Source organism: Nerophis ophidion, linkage group LG07, assembly GCF_033978795.1.
Source record: "Nerophis ophidion isolate RoL-2023_Sa linkage group LG07, RoL_Noph_v1.0, whole genome shotgun sequence".
NCBI classification, from domain to species: Eukaryota; Metazoa; Chordata; class Actinopteri; order Syngnathiformes; family Syngnathidae; genus Nerophis; species Nerophis ophidion.
Window position 1 is genome coordinate 77796719 of NC_084617.1, and position 16301 is coordinate 77813019.

General features: G+C 40.0%; 1 protein-coding gene across 1 annotated transcript; it reads right to left on the reverse strand.

Moving 5' to 3' along the window:
- Nucleotides 1-1109: 1109 nt before the first annotated feature.
- On the reverse strand, nucleotides 1110-15022 carry asphd2 (aspartate beta-hydroxylase domain containing 2). Its single transcript, XM_061907213.1, has 4 exons — nucleotides 14870-15022; nucleotides 7941-9090; nucleotides 1922-2035; nucleotides 1110-1804 (listed from the first exon to the last, which is right to left on the reverse strand). The coding sequence occupies exons 2-4, from the start codon at nucleotides 8800-8802 to the stop codon at nucleotides 1674-1676; spliced, it is 1107 nt and encodes a 368-aa protein (XP_061763197.1). The 5' UTR covers nucleotides 8803-9090; nucleotides 14870-15022; the 3' UTR covers nucleotides 1110-1673.
- Between the last annotated feature and the right edge of the window lie 1279 nt (nucleotides 15023-16301).

Consider the following 16301-nt stretch of genomic DNA (forward strand, 5'->3'; position numbering starts at 1 on the left):
ATTCACCATTAATTAGTTGCTTATTAACATGCAAATGAGTAACATATTGTCTTATTGTGCATGGCCTTATTATACAAGCAGTACGCCTCAATAACCTTACATCCATCCATTTTCTACTGCTTATTCCCTTTTGGGGTTGCGGGGGGGCACTGGCGCCTATCTCAGCTACAATCAGGTGGACAAGTCGCCACCTCATCACAGGGCCAACACAGATAGACAACATTCACACACTAGGCACCATTTAGTGTTGCCAATCAACCTATCCCCAGGTGCATGTCTTACAATTATTTTCTATTAGTAACCCTTTTTAATTTTCCTGAAGGAACTCTCATGAAGGAATCAATGAAGTACTATCTATCTAACCCAAACCCTTATAGGTTCCCCTAGTGTCCAAATAACTCTGAATTAAGTCTTTAATACTTTAATAAGCATCTAACTAATGGTGAATATGTTCCCCATACTAAAGTGTTACCTGAAGTTCTTACCGTCAGTAGACTCACCATGAAAGCGCTAAAACATACCAGTGTAGTGAGTTTACATTATTCACCCAAGGAACTGTAGTTACTAGAGTTCCGGTCGAACGCTTCTTCACGGGACATATTTCCGGTGTTGTTGAGGAGGAGATGCTGCTCCGTTACTGATTGAAGTAAAGTGTGAATGTCATTAAAACAGTTAGCGCCATCTTTTGACACTTCTTCCACTCCCGTCCTTGCACGCTACACCGCTACAACAAAGATGACAGGGAGAAGACGCTATCCAGGTGGAGGCACGTATATAAAAGCGCCCACAAAACGGCGCATCATGAAGCGACTGTCAGAAAGTGAGTTGAAGATGATATTTAAAACATTATCTATGCAACATTTTGAGCAAAGAAGCACCATGACATGTTATGTAGACCACAAGGAAGTCTTTTACATTTAGAAAAAAAATTAAATAAATAATCTGTCTATCTGTGTGTGCCCTGCGATGAGGTGGCGACTTGTCCAGGGTGTACCCCGCCTTCCGCCCGATTGTAGCTGAGATAGGCGCCAGCGCCCCCCGCGACCCCGGAAGGGAATAAGCGGTAGAAAATGGATGGATGGATGGAAATATGACTCCTTCAACGCGCCTTATAATCCGGTGCGCCCTATAGTCCGGAAAATACAGTAATTAATTTTTATTTTCAATCATTGATGGCTTGTTGTGTTTGAAATAAATTTGTGAATTGAACTGCTGAAAGTTCACTCCTGTTATTCTCAGTCCTGTTACTCAAATATGTCGTCTTTACGAACCTTGTTTATAAAAAGGAGATTGGCCAATATGTATTTTAAGCAGTTCAATATGTGGATTGGATTGCGAGGTGAAAAAAGGACATACATTGAAGTTAATTTTAAGAGTTACAGCAAGCAAATGGCAGCCGTGGGGTGGAATGGCCCTTTTTTCTTGTCCCAATTGTGCACTCACTACCTTTGCCTAAATTGAATGGTTGGGTTCCGACTGAGAAAGCCAATGTGTAATAATTAGCATTTTGCCACATGATCAGTCCTGCACCGGAATATGAAAGTGTGCTGTTGAGGGTGCTCGCTATGGCTGACAAACTAAGGGCCAAAGTTTCCGTCACGTAACAAGAATAAAGCACACAGTAAATGTGAGAGTTGGCGCTCTAACCCCAATGATTCCTCACATACGGGCTCCTATTTCCCTTCCTTCTCCTCTAAGCGGCCTGGGGTGAAAATGTAGTCTAAGGCTTGTCTCTCAGCGGCGGCCACATTCGGGTGCCAGAGGTCCACCATGAAGACCACCCTGAGTCCGTCCTCTGCGACCCCTACACACACACACACACACACACACACACACACACAGAAGACCTTTATGTCTCCATTCAAAGTTTTACGCCGGCCTTCTCTAAAACACCAAAGACTGCATTGTGAGCCTGTCTTACCCTCGTGGAAGGCCCTGTGGAGGAAAGAGTCGTCAAAAAGCAGACAGCTGCCCTCGGACCAGCACTGAGGTTCTCCACCAACCACAAGCTCACAGGAGGGGGGGACTCTGAGACCTGCCAATAAAAATAGACACCGTCAAGTTCAACCCTTTTTATTTCACAAAATGAGTACGTTTTTAACATAGAAAGCACATTTGAATATTTTTTATGTCTGCACAAATCCCTAAAATTAGAACAGGAGTACTGTATTTCCTTGAATTGCCGCCAGGTATATAGTATGCACCTGCCTAGAATTACTGCCGGGTCAAACTCGTTTCGCAAAATATTATTTTTATTAGCGCATGTCTAGAATTTCCACCGGGTCAAACTCGTCACGTCACAAGTGACACTTCACCTGTCATCATTTTCAAAATGGAGGAGGCTGATTTCAATCATTTGAAATCGCATAAAGGGAAGAAGATTAAGAGCTATTCAGTAGGATTTAAGGTCCAAGCTATTGAGTATGCTAAAAAGAACAGTAAGCAGCTATGTTTTATTAATATACCGTAGCTGCGTGTGTCAAATATGAGTCATTAAATGACTCCCGCCTCCTGGTGGTAGAGGGCGCTAGTGATCCTTCTTGCGACTACTCGGCTGCAGAAGAAGTGACAACAAGCAGCAAGAGTGAGCAGCGATCGTTTATTTTTTTCTCTCACTTGCACTTTTAACATGGAGGATTACATATCTAAAATAAAACAGTTTTCTAAACTGGACTTTCAATCGAAGCAGGAGGTAATAAAGGAAGATCTCCATCGAGACAGAGATACTTTTAAAAGTGAAGAAAGATAAGGAAGACTTCTATAAAGAAGTTATCGATGCTTTTGATCAGAAGGAGCTGCACATGGATAAGTAAAGGTAAGACCATAATAACGTTTTTTTTAATTAAATGTGCTTCTCATAATGGTATCCTTACATCACACTCAAATTTATAAGCGCAGGCCTAAATTTACCGGATGTCTTTGGTAAACGCCGGAGAGAGAAGAGGTTTTAAATTAATTAGTGCCCTGTCGGCAATTCAAGGAAATACGGTAGTTCTCTTTTGAGTCATCCATAGAATCACAACCTAAGAAGACTCTTATCCAAACATAGTTTCTGAGGATTTTCCAATCGGGGATTTAGGCCGACACCGATCATCCATGAATGAGTTTGGTTGATACCAATACTGATACCGATCACATGCATTAACTGGAACATTTTCAATATATTTATAGTGAATGCTATTGACAATATCAGTGCAATACTTAAAGTTAAAGTAAAGATAAAGTAGCAATGATTGTCGCACACATACTAGATGTGGCGAAATTATTCTCTGCATTTAACCCGTCACCCTTGATCACCCCCTGAGAGGTGAGGGGAGCAGTGAGCAGCAGCGGTGGCCGCGCCCTGTAATAATTTTTGGTGATTTAAACCCCAATTCCAACCCTTGATGCTGAGTGCCAAGCAGGGAGGTAATGGCTCCAATTTTTATAGACTTTGGTATGACTTGGCCGGGATTTGAACTCACGACCTACCCATCTCAGGGCGGACACTCTAACCCAGGGGTCGGGAACCTTTTTGGCTGAGAGAGCCATGAAAGCCAAATATTTTAAAATGTATTTCCGAAAGAGCCATATAACATTATTAACACCGAATACAACTGTCAGGTTCAAACACTGATGACATCTATTAAACAGACAAGAAGCAAGGAATTAAACAGAGACAGGAATCAATTTAGCTCAATGAGGAGAGAAACCCGTAGACCTGTACCCTTGTACAATTCTACGCCTCCTCGTTCATTTGGACTTTCCCAGATTACAGCAACTAAATGTGCGCATCTCTTATTCTTTTTAATGACATTGTTATGCTGAAGTTAGCTATACTTTTGACCATTAATGCGACTTCTTGAACAGGTGCGTTAGAAACGGATAGATAGATTTAAATGCATGAGAATGTTTTATATTTTGAAGAATATTTTTAACACTGATTACCAGCGGAATTATCAAATACTTATCCTGGTAAGCAACGTCAGCTAAGATTTATCTGAGAGCCAGATGTAGTCAACAAAAGAGTCACATCTGGCTCGAGAGCCATTGGTTCCCTACCCCTGCTCTAACCACTAGACCACTGAGTAGGTTTTACTACTGTATACTCTTTTATTACATACAATTGAGCAAAACTAAGTGAATGCTACACAATAATTAAACATAATTAAAAACTACTGTCTATTATTATTTAAATAATTTTTGCTGTCAACTTTGTCCTGTGTCCATGCAGGGACTTTTTTCCAAGTTTGTAAACGTGAACAAAAACAAAAAAATGTGAGACCATAAAAATATCCATCTAAGTCACTCTAGTATCAATCAAATACTGATCCTACTAATGGTTCTATCTACATTTCTTAAAGTTTACTAAGCACTTAAGAGTATTTCTTCTGTTGTTTCTGGCTAGCTTAGCTTTTAACGTGCCTGCTCCGCTTACTCTTGATGTGTAACATGTGTAGTCTCATCCTAATACTTCATAATCTTAAATAAGTCACAATGTCAGCCAGAGGGCATCGCTATTTGTGATCGGCATTGAAGGGCAATACTGACCATTAGTGGCGATCATGACTTTTACCACAAAAGTCTGATACTGATCGCTGGTTGATAAATTGGCACATGCCTAATAATTTGACAACTTTACTCCTTCCTTTTGTTAATGGTTGTGGCGTCCAGGAGTTAGATGAAGGTGGCCATCAGCGTTCCAAGCAGATAACGCTTTACTGCAAAAAATGATTTATATTTTATATGGAGCGCTGGCTGACTCATTGTGACATGTTTCTTTGGACCAACCTGTTTATGGTTTTAGTATGTTTAGAACATGAATACATTACAGTGTAGTACAGTACATATTTCCTGTTTCCCAGTACAACATGTCTGAAAAGAAGCAGGGAGAAGCAAATCATATTTAATTCCACCCCTTTTCCATTTTAAAGCAATTTTTAACACGTTCGTTTGTTCAGTTCTTGTGCTATAATTTTAGCACAAAAAATTTAAATACATAATGTTCTCATGAATAAATATTTCAGTACTTTGTGGATCACATAAAGATTTGAAAAAGATCTCATTTCTGAATAAAGTTCAATTTGTTTATCAGGATTCTTCATCTTTGTACTTTGTAAACACTTGGAATGTGAACACTTTCTTAAACTAGATCATATTAGTACTTTCTTGACTTATTTGCTTAATCCATTCCACACACTGATACGTACTCAAAGTTTGAAATATTCTACGTGCATACGCATGTTTTAAACGTAAATGTTCTCAAGCTTACATTTTTCTTCTTTTGTTGAGAAGAATTGTTGTACATTTTTGGCTAGCGGGTCATAGTTTGCTTTGTGCATAACTTGAGCTGTTTGCAAATGCACCAAGTCATTGAATTGTTATATTTTTAATTCAATAATAATAATGGTGCTGGTTAGCGCCTTGCATGGCAGCTCCCTCCATCAGTGTGTGAATGTGTGTGTGAATGTGGAAGTAGTCTCAAAGCGCTTTGAGTACCTTGAAAGTAGAGAAGCGCTACACAAGTACAACCCATTTATCATTTATTTATTTATTATTTATAATAAATAAAGGGTTTGAATGTTCTCTATAAGCAACATTATGTCAACTGACCTCTTTAGCAACCTGGTTATTGAATGAAGCGTACTTTAGTAGGTTTTCCCCATATTCCTACACAATAACTCAGATATGGTAACAATAGCCAGCTGTACAAAAACAAAATAATAATAAAAAAAGTAGTTATTTTTAGTCCAGATCATCTTAAGCTTGGTCATTATTGACGTATGTTTTGTTACCTTATGTTGCATATTTTTACATGAAATGTTCCGTTCATTTTATCATCTAATATCATATATATGCACATATATATATATTATATATATTACCCTGGCAACTTGTCCAGGGTGTAACCCGCCTTCCACCCGATTGTAGCTGAGATAGGCACCAGCGCCCCCCACGATCCCAAAGGGAATAAGCGGTAGGAAATGGATGGATAGATGGATATATGTTTTATCTAATATTACAACTACCTATTAATATTACACCTACCTAATATTAATATTACACCTACTTAATATTAATATTACACCTACCTAATATTAATATTACACCTACCTAATATTAATATTACAACTACTTAATATTAATATTACACCTACCTAATATTAATATTACACCTACTTAATATTAATATTACACCTACCTAATATTAATATTACACCTACTTAATATTAATATTACACCTACCTAATATTAATATTACACCTACTTAATATTAATATTACACCTACGTAATATTAATATTACACCTACCTAATATTAATATTACACCTACTTAATATTAATATTACACCTACCTAATATTAATATTACACCTACTTAATATTAATATTACACCTACCTAATATTAATATTACACCTACTTAATATTAATATTACACCTACCTAATATTAATATTACACCTACTTAATATTAATATTACACCTACTTAATATTAATATTACACCTACTTAATATTAATATTACACCTACCTAATATTAATATTACACCTACTTAATATTAATATTACACCTACTTAATATTAATATTACACCTACCTAATATTAATATCACACCTACCTAATATTAATATTACACCTACTTAATATTAATATTACACCTACCTAATATTAATATTACACCTACTTAATATTAATATTACACCTACCTAATATTAATATTACACCTACCTAATATTAATATTACACCTACCTAGTATTAATATTACACCTACCTAATATTAATATCACACCTACCTAATATTAATATTACACCTACTTAATATTAATATTACACCTACCTAATATTAATATTACACCTACTTAATATTAATATTACACCTACTTAATATTAATATTACACCTACCTAATATTAATATTACACCTACCTAATATTAATATTACACCTACCTAGTATTAATATTACACCTACCTAATATTAATATTACACCTACTTAATATTAATATTACACCTACCTAATATTAGTATTACACCTACCTAATATTAATATTACACCTACCTAATATTAATATTACACCTACTTAATATTAATATTACACCTACCTAATATTAATATTACACTTACCTACCACCTACCATGAATTGATTAACGTGGACCGCGACTTAAACAAGTTGAAAAACTTATTGGGGTGTTACCATTTAGTGGTCAGTTGTACGGAATATGTACTGTACTGTGCAATCTACTAATACACGTTTCAATCAACCTTAACATTTCGTATTGTTTTACCATGTAAATGTATTCTCTATTTGTATTTATGGTTGACTTTTCTCTTATACTGTTACCGAATACCTTTTTTTTTTTTTTTACTGAGATTCAAAGACATTCCGTTTTTGTCAAACCATCTCTGTAATTTATTAATTTCTTCTGTGTGTTCTCTCCTGAACAAAAGGCGGTCGCACGTCTGCAAAACGTACTAACTTTAAGACTTTTGTAACTTGACAAGTGTTGTTTATATAGAGCTTGAAGGATGTTGGTCTTGGTGTTGACCTCTGGGCTATGTTGCAATATTATATTCAGAAGTGTAGACGTGTGTTCACCTAGCTTCACGTATTGCCACCTGTAGCTTCTTACCTACTTCAACACCTTCTGATACCTTACTGTTCTAATTTGTTAACAAAGATATTATAGTAAATTGTGTCAAATACTCTTGCTAAGTCCATAAAGACTAGAACTGCACATTGTTTATCATCTATTGCATTTGTCCGTTTCTCTGTTATTGTCATCATTGAGATGTTAGCTCTGTATCCTTATTAGCTGTCTGCAAGGGTTCCACTTTTATTCACAAATGTCTCCAATTTGTTGTAAAAACATTCTTCATTGGTTTTAGAATTGGTAGGAGTTGGCGGTTATAGCCTTCCAGACTTCCACAAGAACCTGCTCACGTTGTTGAATGGCTTACCCAGGTGGCAGCGCAGCCGCACGTTTGTCGGACCGTAATGTTCGGCGATGAGCGCTCCTGGAGACAGCACGGAGAAACAGGCGTTTCCAAACACGTTGTTTGTAATGAAAGTGCGCAGCTGGCCCAGTACCCTCCAGGCCCGTGGACACCTCCTGACATTCAGAACCAGAGGGGTGCCTTGGTTGACCAGATAGTAGGTCCACCACTGGCCACGAGGCGTGCTGTTGACTTTCCAACCCTGCGGCAAGGAGGAGCCACTGCGGGCCGGAGGTTGGTTGTAGATGCTCTCAAACTCGGCCAGAAGGGCAGGGAAGCTTTGCTCCAGGAGCTCAACATCATGTCTCTGCACTTCCCTGGAGAAGAAAGGGGCCGAGGGTAAGTCGGGGAGGAAAAAGACCTCTGGCCGCTGGATGGTGGGTCGGCTGTTAAGGTATCGGCCTTGATCGCGTACTCCTTTGTGCACCCGGCCCATGCCCGACCAGGTGTAGCGTTTGGCGTACTCCTGCAGGCTGTGATAGAGCCTCTGGTTCAGACTTTCTCCTGCACTGGCGCAGCGGAAACACTCGGACGACTGGCAGAAAGCGAAGCCGTTCTGCTCCTCCGACATTGAACCCGGCTTCCCTTTCCTGTTGCGACAGTCCGAGCCGATGAAGCCCCCGACCACTCCTCCGATCCTGCCGGGTCCAGTCAGGTACCTTCCTCGCAGGGGGCTGGAGCTATGCTCCCGGCCCACCCTGTAGCAGTACCAGAGAAAGAGCAGCAGCACACAGGCCACTGTGGCAAAAGCACAGACCTCACACTCTCTCACGGACTGCATCCCTCCGGCCACCATCTCCCTCACGCTCTCCAGTGACCACTCCATCTCAACCTCGCTGCCCAAGGCAGAATCTAACAGAAAGGCGGCGCTGGTGCAAATGTTTAGGAGGCAGCATGAACGCACACACAGGGTCTTGTGTCAAGCGGCTCTTACTGCCCTCCCTCCGATGTAAACAGTCTGCTGATTCAATCCTGCCGTCTCAAGTCCAAACATTTCAGCGCCTGGCAAGGAGGGACGGCCTCCCCCTGCATGATCTCTGCCGGTGCGATGATTGCGCTGCTCCTTCTCGCACACAAATCCAGGCAGACGCCGCGCCTCGGGGTTATTTGCTCTCTGAAAAACAAGGCCAGAAAGAGAGGAGCGGTGAAGAGGGAGGAAGAGGAGGCAGCGAGTGACATCACAGAGCTGCTGCTGCTGCAGCCAATCAATGATACTCATGTATTTTCTTATGTGTGTCATTTCCTGTCACTTAAATTATATTCCTATTTTCTGTTTGGACTTTATTCTGGATTCACACCAGCTGTGTTCCCCAACCTCTTTAGAACAATTTTATACAGTACATTAGGCCTGGGTGAAAAAGTATATATCTCCATATATTTTTACTTAAACTCGATATTTGATATATATCTCCATATATTTTTTGATGAAAGTATACATGTAAAGACATTAATTTTTGAGTGATTTTCAGTGAAATTGAAGTGAATGACAAGTGTACTGTAAACAGTCAGTGGCAATTTTATAAACTCACTTAGTCAAGATGGGTATTAACAACATTTTAGTTCAGTCTTTATTTGAAGGGGACAATGTACAGAAACATTAAGTTCAAAGACAGATATGTTCTGTACCAGATTATAGCTAAATAGCTCATTTCCATCTGCAGTCCCTGGCTACCTAAATCATTGAGATACAATAAAATCATGACAATAAAATCATACAATAGCAAATAATAAAATTAAGAAAAGTCATTAAATGCCCTTTCATTGACCCATACTTAATATACAATACAACCACACCTCATTTACGTCATCTCTTGTTCACACCTGTGAACCAGTCGGTAAACCACTAGGCCAGTGGTTCTCAACCTTTTTTCAGTGATGTACCCCCTGTGAAAATGTTTTTTAATTCAAGTACCCCCTAATCAGGGCAAAGCATTTTTGGTTGAAAAAAAGAGATAAAGAAGTAAAATACAGTACTATGTCATCAGTTTCTGATTTATTCAATTGTTAAAGGGGAACATTATCACAATTTCAAAAGGGTTAAAAACAATAAAAATCAGTTCCCAGTGGCTTGTTGTATTTTTTAAAGTTTTTTTCAAAATTTTACCGGTCTCGGAATATCCCTAAATAAAGCTTTAAAGTTCTTGATTTTCATTATTTGCGATGCGACTATCCATTTCCCTATGACGTCACACAGTGCTTCCAATGTAAACAAACAATGGGAATACCACAGCAAGATATAGCGACATTAGCTCGGATTCAGACTCGGATTTCAGCGGCTTAAGCGATTCAACAGATTACGCATGTATTGAAACAGATGGTTGGAGTATGAAAATATTGAAGAAGAAACTGAAGCTATTGAGCGAATAGCTATTGACGCTATTCATAGCCGAATAGCTGCGTTAGCATCGCCGGTAAAATGTGCGGGCCAAACGATCAGGAATTTCGCATCTTTTGACACTGGAGCAACTTAAATCCTTCGATTGGTAAGTGTTTTTTTCGCATTAAATGTGGGTGGAAGGTAACGTAATATAGTTGCAAATGCATCTGCAGGTTATCCATACATCTCTGTGCCATGTCTGCTTTGGCACCGCCGGTAAATAGCATGTTAGCATCGATTAGCGTAGCATGTTAGCATCGATTAGCCGGCAGTCAAAATCAACAAAACTCACCTTTTTGATTTCGTTGACTATCGTTGCAAATGCATCTGCAGGTTATCCATACATCTCTGTGCCATGTCTGTCTTAGCATCGCCGGTCAAATGTGGAGACACTCTGGCACATTCAATGGGGGTCTGGCGGCAGACACTTTGGCATCTTGGGGCCAGTGGTGCAACTTGAATCCCTCCCTGTTAGTGTTGTTACACCCTCCGACAACACACCCACCAGGCATGATGTCTCCAAGGTTCCAAAAAATAGTCAAAAAAACAGAAAACAACAGAGCTGAGACCCGGTGTTTGTAATGTGTTGAAAATGAAAATGGTGGCTGTGTTACCTCGGCGACGTCACACCTCCAGCGCGATAAACAGAAAGGTTTTTAATTCGCCAAAATTCACCCATTTAGAGTTCGGAAATCGGTTAAAAAAATAGATGGTCTTTTTTCTGGACCATCAAGGTATATATTGACGCTTACATAGGTCTGCTGATAATGTTCCCCTTTAACAGTGCAAAATATTGCTCATTTGTAGTGGTCTTTCTTTAACTATTTGGGGAAAAAAGATTTAAAAATAACTAAAAACTTGTTGAAAAATAAACAAGTGATTCAATTCTAAATGCAGATTTCTCCACATAGAAGTAATCATCAACTTAAAGAGCCCTCTTTGGGGATTGTAATAGAGATCCATCTGGATTCATCAACTTACTTCTAAACATTTCTTCACAAAAAAATAAATCTTTAACATCAATATTTATGGAACATGTCCACAAAAAATCTAGCTGTCAACACTGAATATTGCATTGTTGCATTTTTTTTCACAGTTTATGAACTTACATTCATATTTTGTTGAAGTATTATTCAATAAATATATTTATAAAGGATTTTTGAATTGTTGCTATTTGTAGAAAATCTCACGTACCCCTTGGCATACCTTCAAGTACCCCCATTTGAGAACCACTGCACTAGGCTATACATACAGTGGTTTAGTGGTTAGAGTGTCCGCCCTGAGATGAGTAGGTCGTGAGTTCAAACCCCAGCAGAGTCATACCAAAGACTATAAAAATGGGAGCCATTACATCCCTGCTTGGCACTCAGCATCAAGGCTTGGAATTGGGGGTTAAATCAACACAAATGATTCCCGGGCGCAGCCACTGCTGCTGCTCACTGCTCCCCTCACCTCCCAGGGGGTGATCAAGGGTGATGGGTCAAATGCAGAGAATAATTTCTTCACACCTAGTGTGTGTGTGTGACAATCATTGCTAATTCAACTTGAACATTTCAATCAATCAAAGTTGACCTCTATAGCTGTTAAAGGGGAACATTATCAGCAGACCTATGTAAGCGTCAATATATACCTTGATGGGGCAGAAAAAAGACCATCTATTTTTTAACCCATTTCCGAACTCTAAATGGGGGAATTTTGGCGAATTAAACGCCTTTCTGTTTATCGCGCTGGAGGCAATGACATCAGAATGTGACGTCGCCGAGGTAACACACCCACCATTTTCATTTTCAACACATTACAAACACCGGGTCTCAGCTCTGTTATTTTCCCTTTTTTTGACTATTTTTTGGAACCTTGGAGACATCATGCCTGGTGGGTGTGTTGTCGGAGGGTGTAACAACACTAACAGGGAGGGATTCAAGTTGCACCACTGGCCCCAAGATGCCAAAGTGTCTGCCGCCAGACCCCCATTGAATGTGCCAGAGTGTCTCCACATTTGACCGGCGATGCTAAGACAGACATGGCACAGAGATGTATGGATAACCTGCAGATGCATTTGCAACGATAGTCAACGAAATCACAAAGGTGAGTTTTGTTGATGTTGACTGCCAGCTAATCGATGCTAACATGCTATGCTAATCGACGCTAACATGCTATTTACCGGTGGTGCTAAAGCAGACATGGCACAGAGATGTATGGATAACCTGCAGATGCATTTGCAACTATATTACGTTTCCTTCCACCCACATTTAATGCAAAAAAAACCACTTACCAATCAACGGATTTAAGTTGCTCCAGTGTCAAAAGATGCGAAAGTCCTGATCGTTTGGTCCGCATATTTTACCGGCGATGCTAACGCAGCTATTCGGCCATGCTATGGCTATGAATAGCGTCAATAGCTATTCGCTCAATAGCTTCAGTTTCTTCTTCAATACTTTCATACTCCAACCATCTGTTTCAATACATGTGTAATCTGTTGAATCGCTTAAGTCGCTGAAATCCGAGTTTGAATCCAGGCTAATGTCGCTATATCTTGCTGTGGTATTCCCATTGTTTGTTTACATTGGCAGCACTGTGTGACGTCACAGGGAAATGGCCAGTGTCTTCGCAGAGAGCGAAAATTAGGCACTTTAAAGCTTTATTTAGGGATATTCCGAGACCGGTAAAATTTTGAAAAAAAACTTCAAAAAAATACAACAGGCCACTGGGAACTGATTTTTATTGTTTTTAACCCTTTTGAAATTGTGATAATGTTCCCCTTTAATGACAAATGTCTCAAAGGGCTGCACAAACCACAATTACATCCTACGCTAAGATCCAACATCAGGGCAAGAAAAAACTCAACCCAATGGGAACGACGAGAAACCTTGGAAGGGACCGCAGATTTGGGGATCCCCCCATGGGTGGATACAGTTAAGAATGTGAGAGCAGACACACACACACACACACACACACACACACACACACACACACACACACACACACACACACACACACACACACAAGTTTATATAAGCAGTGTAGATGCCCACACACAGTTATTGTTGGACTTTAGAAGGGGCGGCATAATATGATGCATTAGAAAATAGGATTGTGATGATATATTGCTGGGCTTCACGGTGGCAGAGGGGTTAGTGCGTCTGCCTCACAATACCAAGGTCCTGAGTACTCAGGGTTCAATCCCGGGCTCGGGATCTTTCTGTGTGGAGATTGCATGTTCTCCCCGTGACTGCGTGGGCTCCCTCCGGGTACTCCGGCTTCCTCCCACCTCCAAAGACATGCACCTGGGGATAGGCCCCTCCCACCTCCAAAGACATGCACCTGGGGATAGGCCCCTCCCACCTCCAAAGACATGCACCTGGGGATAGGCCCCTCCCACCTCCAAAGACATGCACCTGGGGATTTGCCCCTACCACCTCCAAAGACATGCACCTGGGGATAGGCCCCTCCCACCTCCAAAGACATGCACCTGGGGATAGGCCCCTCCCACCTCCAAAGACATGCACCTGGCGATAGGCCCCTCCCACCTCCAAAGACATGCACCTGGGGATAGGCCCCTCCCACCCCCAAAGACATGCACCTGGGGATAGGCCCCTCCCACCTCCAAAAACATGCACCTGGGTATAGGCCCCTCCCACCTCCAAAGACATGCACCTGGGGATAGGCCCCTCCCACCTCCAAAGACATGCACCTGGGGATAGGTTGATTGGCAACACTAAATGGTCCCTAGTGTGTGAATGTTGTCTATCTGTGTTGGGCCTGTGATGAGGTAGCAACTTGTCCAGGGTGTACGCCCCCTTCCGCCAGATTATAGCTGAGATAGGCTCCAGCAGCCCCCGCGACTCCAAAGGGAATAAGTGGTAGAAAATGGATGGATGGATGATATAACGCTAATGTAGCAGTCCAAAAATACCTTAAGAGTGCATTGCGTCACCATCGAGATGCCTCACCAAAAATGGAAGAGTAATCCTCTTGGGATAAATCCTCTATGGTGTCTGACAGCACTGAGAAACCCCCACGCACACCCACTGCGTGTGGGGAAGACTTGCTGCAAGTGTCCATCACCAAGCTGCACCTTATTGCACCTTCACCAGCATCACCTTATTGCACCTTCACCATCATCACCACTTTGACCAGCATCATCACCACTTTGACCATCATCATCCTCACTTTGACCATCATCATCACCACTTTGACCATCATCATCCTCACTTTGACCATCACCATCATCATCATCCTCACCACCGCCCAACAACAATGCTGACACACACCTTTTATGGACCTTATTGATTCTGTTGTGTTTTTACAACCGTGCTTGTTTAGTACGTAGAATGGAGCACGCATACCTGCCACACAAGCACGCTGGGAGTCGCACAGGTGTGTCCCCCCCACTGCAGTGCACAAAGTAGGCAGATATAGCTCGTTTAAGATTAAAAGACATTTCTGCCCAACACAAAGGAAAGCAAACCGGAAAGGGAACACCACTCGTATTTTTGACAAAATAAAGAAATCTTACCAAAAACGTGGGACACACCGTCCGTGTTTTCTGTCCGTCGTTGTCACCGACGACTTAAAAGATTTTTGGGTAATTTTGTTGTAAATAACAACAAGAAACAAGAAGCCTCGCGCTCCACAAAGAGACAACCAGTGTGAAAAAGCAGCGGAGATGTGGAACAACTATATCCGGTTTAGAATTTCAGTATAAACTTCGCCACTAAACCAAAACGTCACGCCGATTTTTTTTTTTTTTTTTTTAAATCTGTTATTATGTATATCAATACATTTGACTATTGTTGAAAAGTTAATCACTATTTAAAAAAATCCACCTCTTCAAAAATGATTTTTCTACTGGACGAAACATGTTCTCTTTTATTTTGTCTGTTTATGTTCATTTACACTTGTATAGTTTCATTATTATGCTGTACGCGCTTTTATGATTATCATCATCCATCATCCATGCTTTTCTTATTAAGTGTATTTCAATACAGTTTAAATACAGTTTATACATACAATTATTACAATTATTTATTTTCATTAATGTCAGTAATTTAACTACAAACATCATAATTCTTACATTCTATAAATACACTACACACTTTGTGAACACTGCGATGAGGTGGCGACTTGTCCAGGGTGTACACCCCCTTCCGCCTGAATGCAGCTTAGATAGGCTCCAGCAACCCCCCGCGACCCCAAAAGGGACAAGCGGTAGAAAATGGATGGATTGATATTGTGAACAATTTCAAGAATATTTTTCTTAATTGTTTCTTAATTTTTTGGTTGATTGTGTACAGCTATTAAAAATACCAAATTCGTTATCTCAAAAAAGGTGAGCATTTATATATTTATTAAATTTTTTATTAAATATTTATTCACACACTAATTCTGAAATGAATTGCAATCATTTCCCAAATGTTTCATGGTCACTTAGTTTAAATTACACTCCTGAGATAAAATAAAAACTTTTGGACCATATTGTAATTTATTGATATACACTAGTTTATTGTACAATATTACATTTCTTCAGACTGCTTGATTCTCTAGATTTGAATTCAGTTACATTCAAAAACTTAAAAATCTTTTACTGAGAACAACAAATAACGTTATGATTTTGTATTTTGTCATTTGATATACATTTTTTAAACTACACACAATCAAATGGGTGACACATTAGGTTATAATCCTAACCCTGATGAATTGTACATTAGATCGTTTAATCGTTTTTAACGTGAAACATGTATATTAAAGGGCCTGTTTGCAACATTTACACACATGACTGGAGAGCGTTAACTTTCCATTTTGGCCAAACAGCTCCATTTTTGTTTAATTTAACCACAGAACCTTTTTCCAGAAGGTCTTATCTTTCTCCATGTGATGTCAGATGAAACAAAAATGTTGCTGTTTGGCCACAATACCCAGCAATATGTTGGGAGGAGAAAAGGTGAGGC

Coding starts and splice junctions, on each gene's coding strand:
- asphd2 (XM_061907213.1), bottom strand. CDS start 8,802: ATGGAGTGGTCACTGGAGAGCGTGAGGGAGATGGTGGCCGGAGGGATG. Junction 2,036..7,940: donor GCGGCTGCGCTGCCACCTGG/GTAAGCCATTCA, acceptor TTTTATTGGCAG/GTCTCAGAGTCCCCCCCTCC. Junction 1,805..1,921: donor CCACAGGGCCTTCCACGAGG/GTAAGACAGGCT, acceptor GTGTGTGTGTAG/GGGTCGCAGAGGACGGACTC.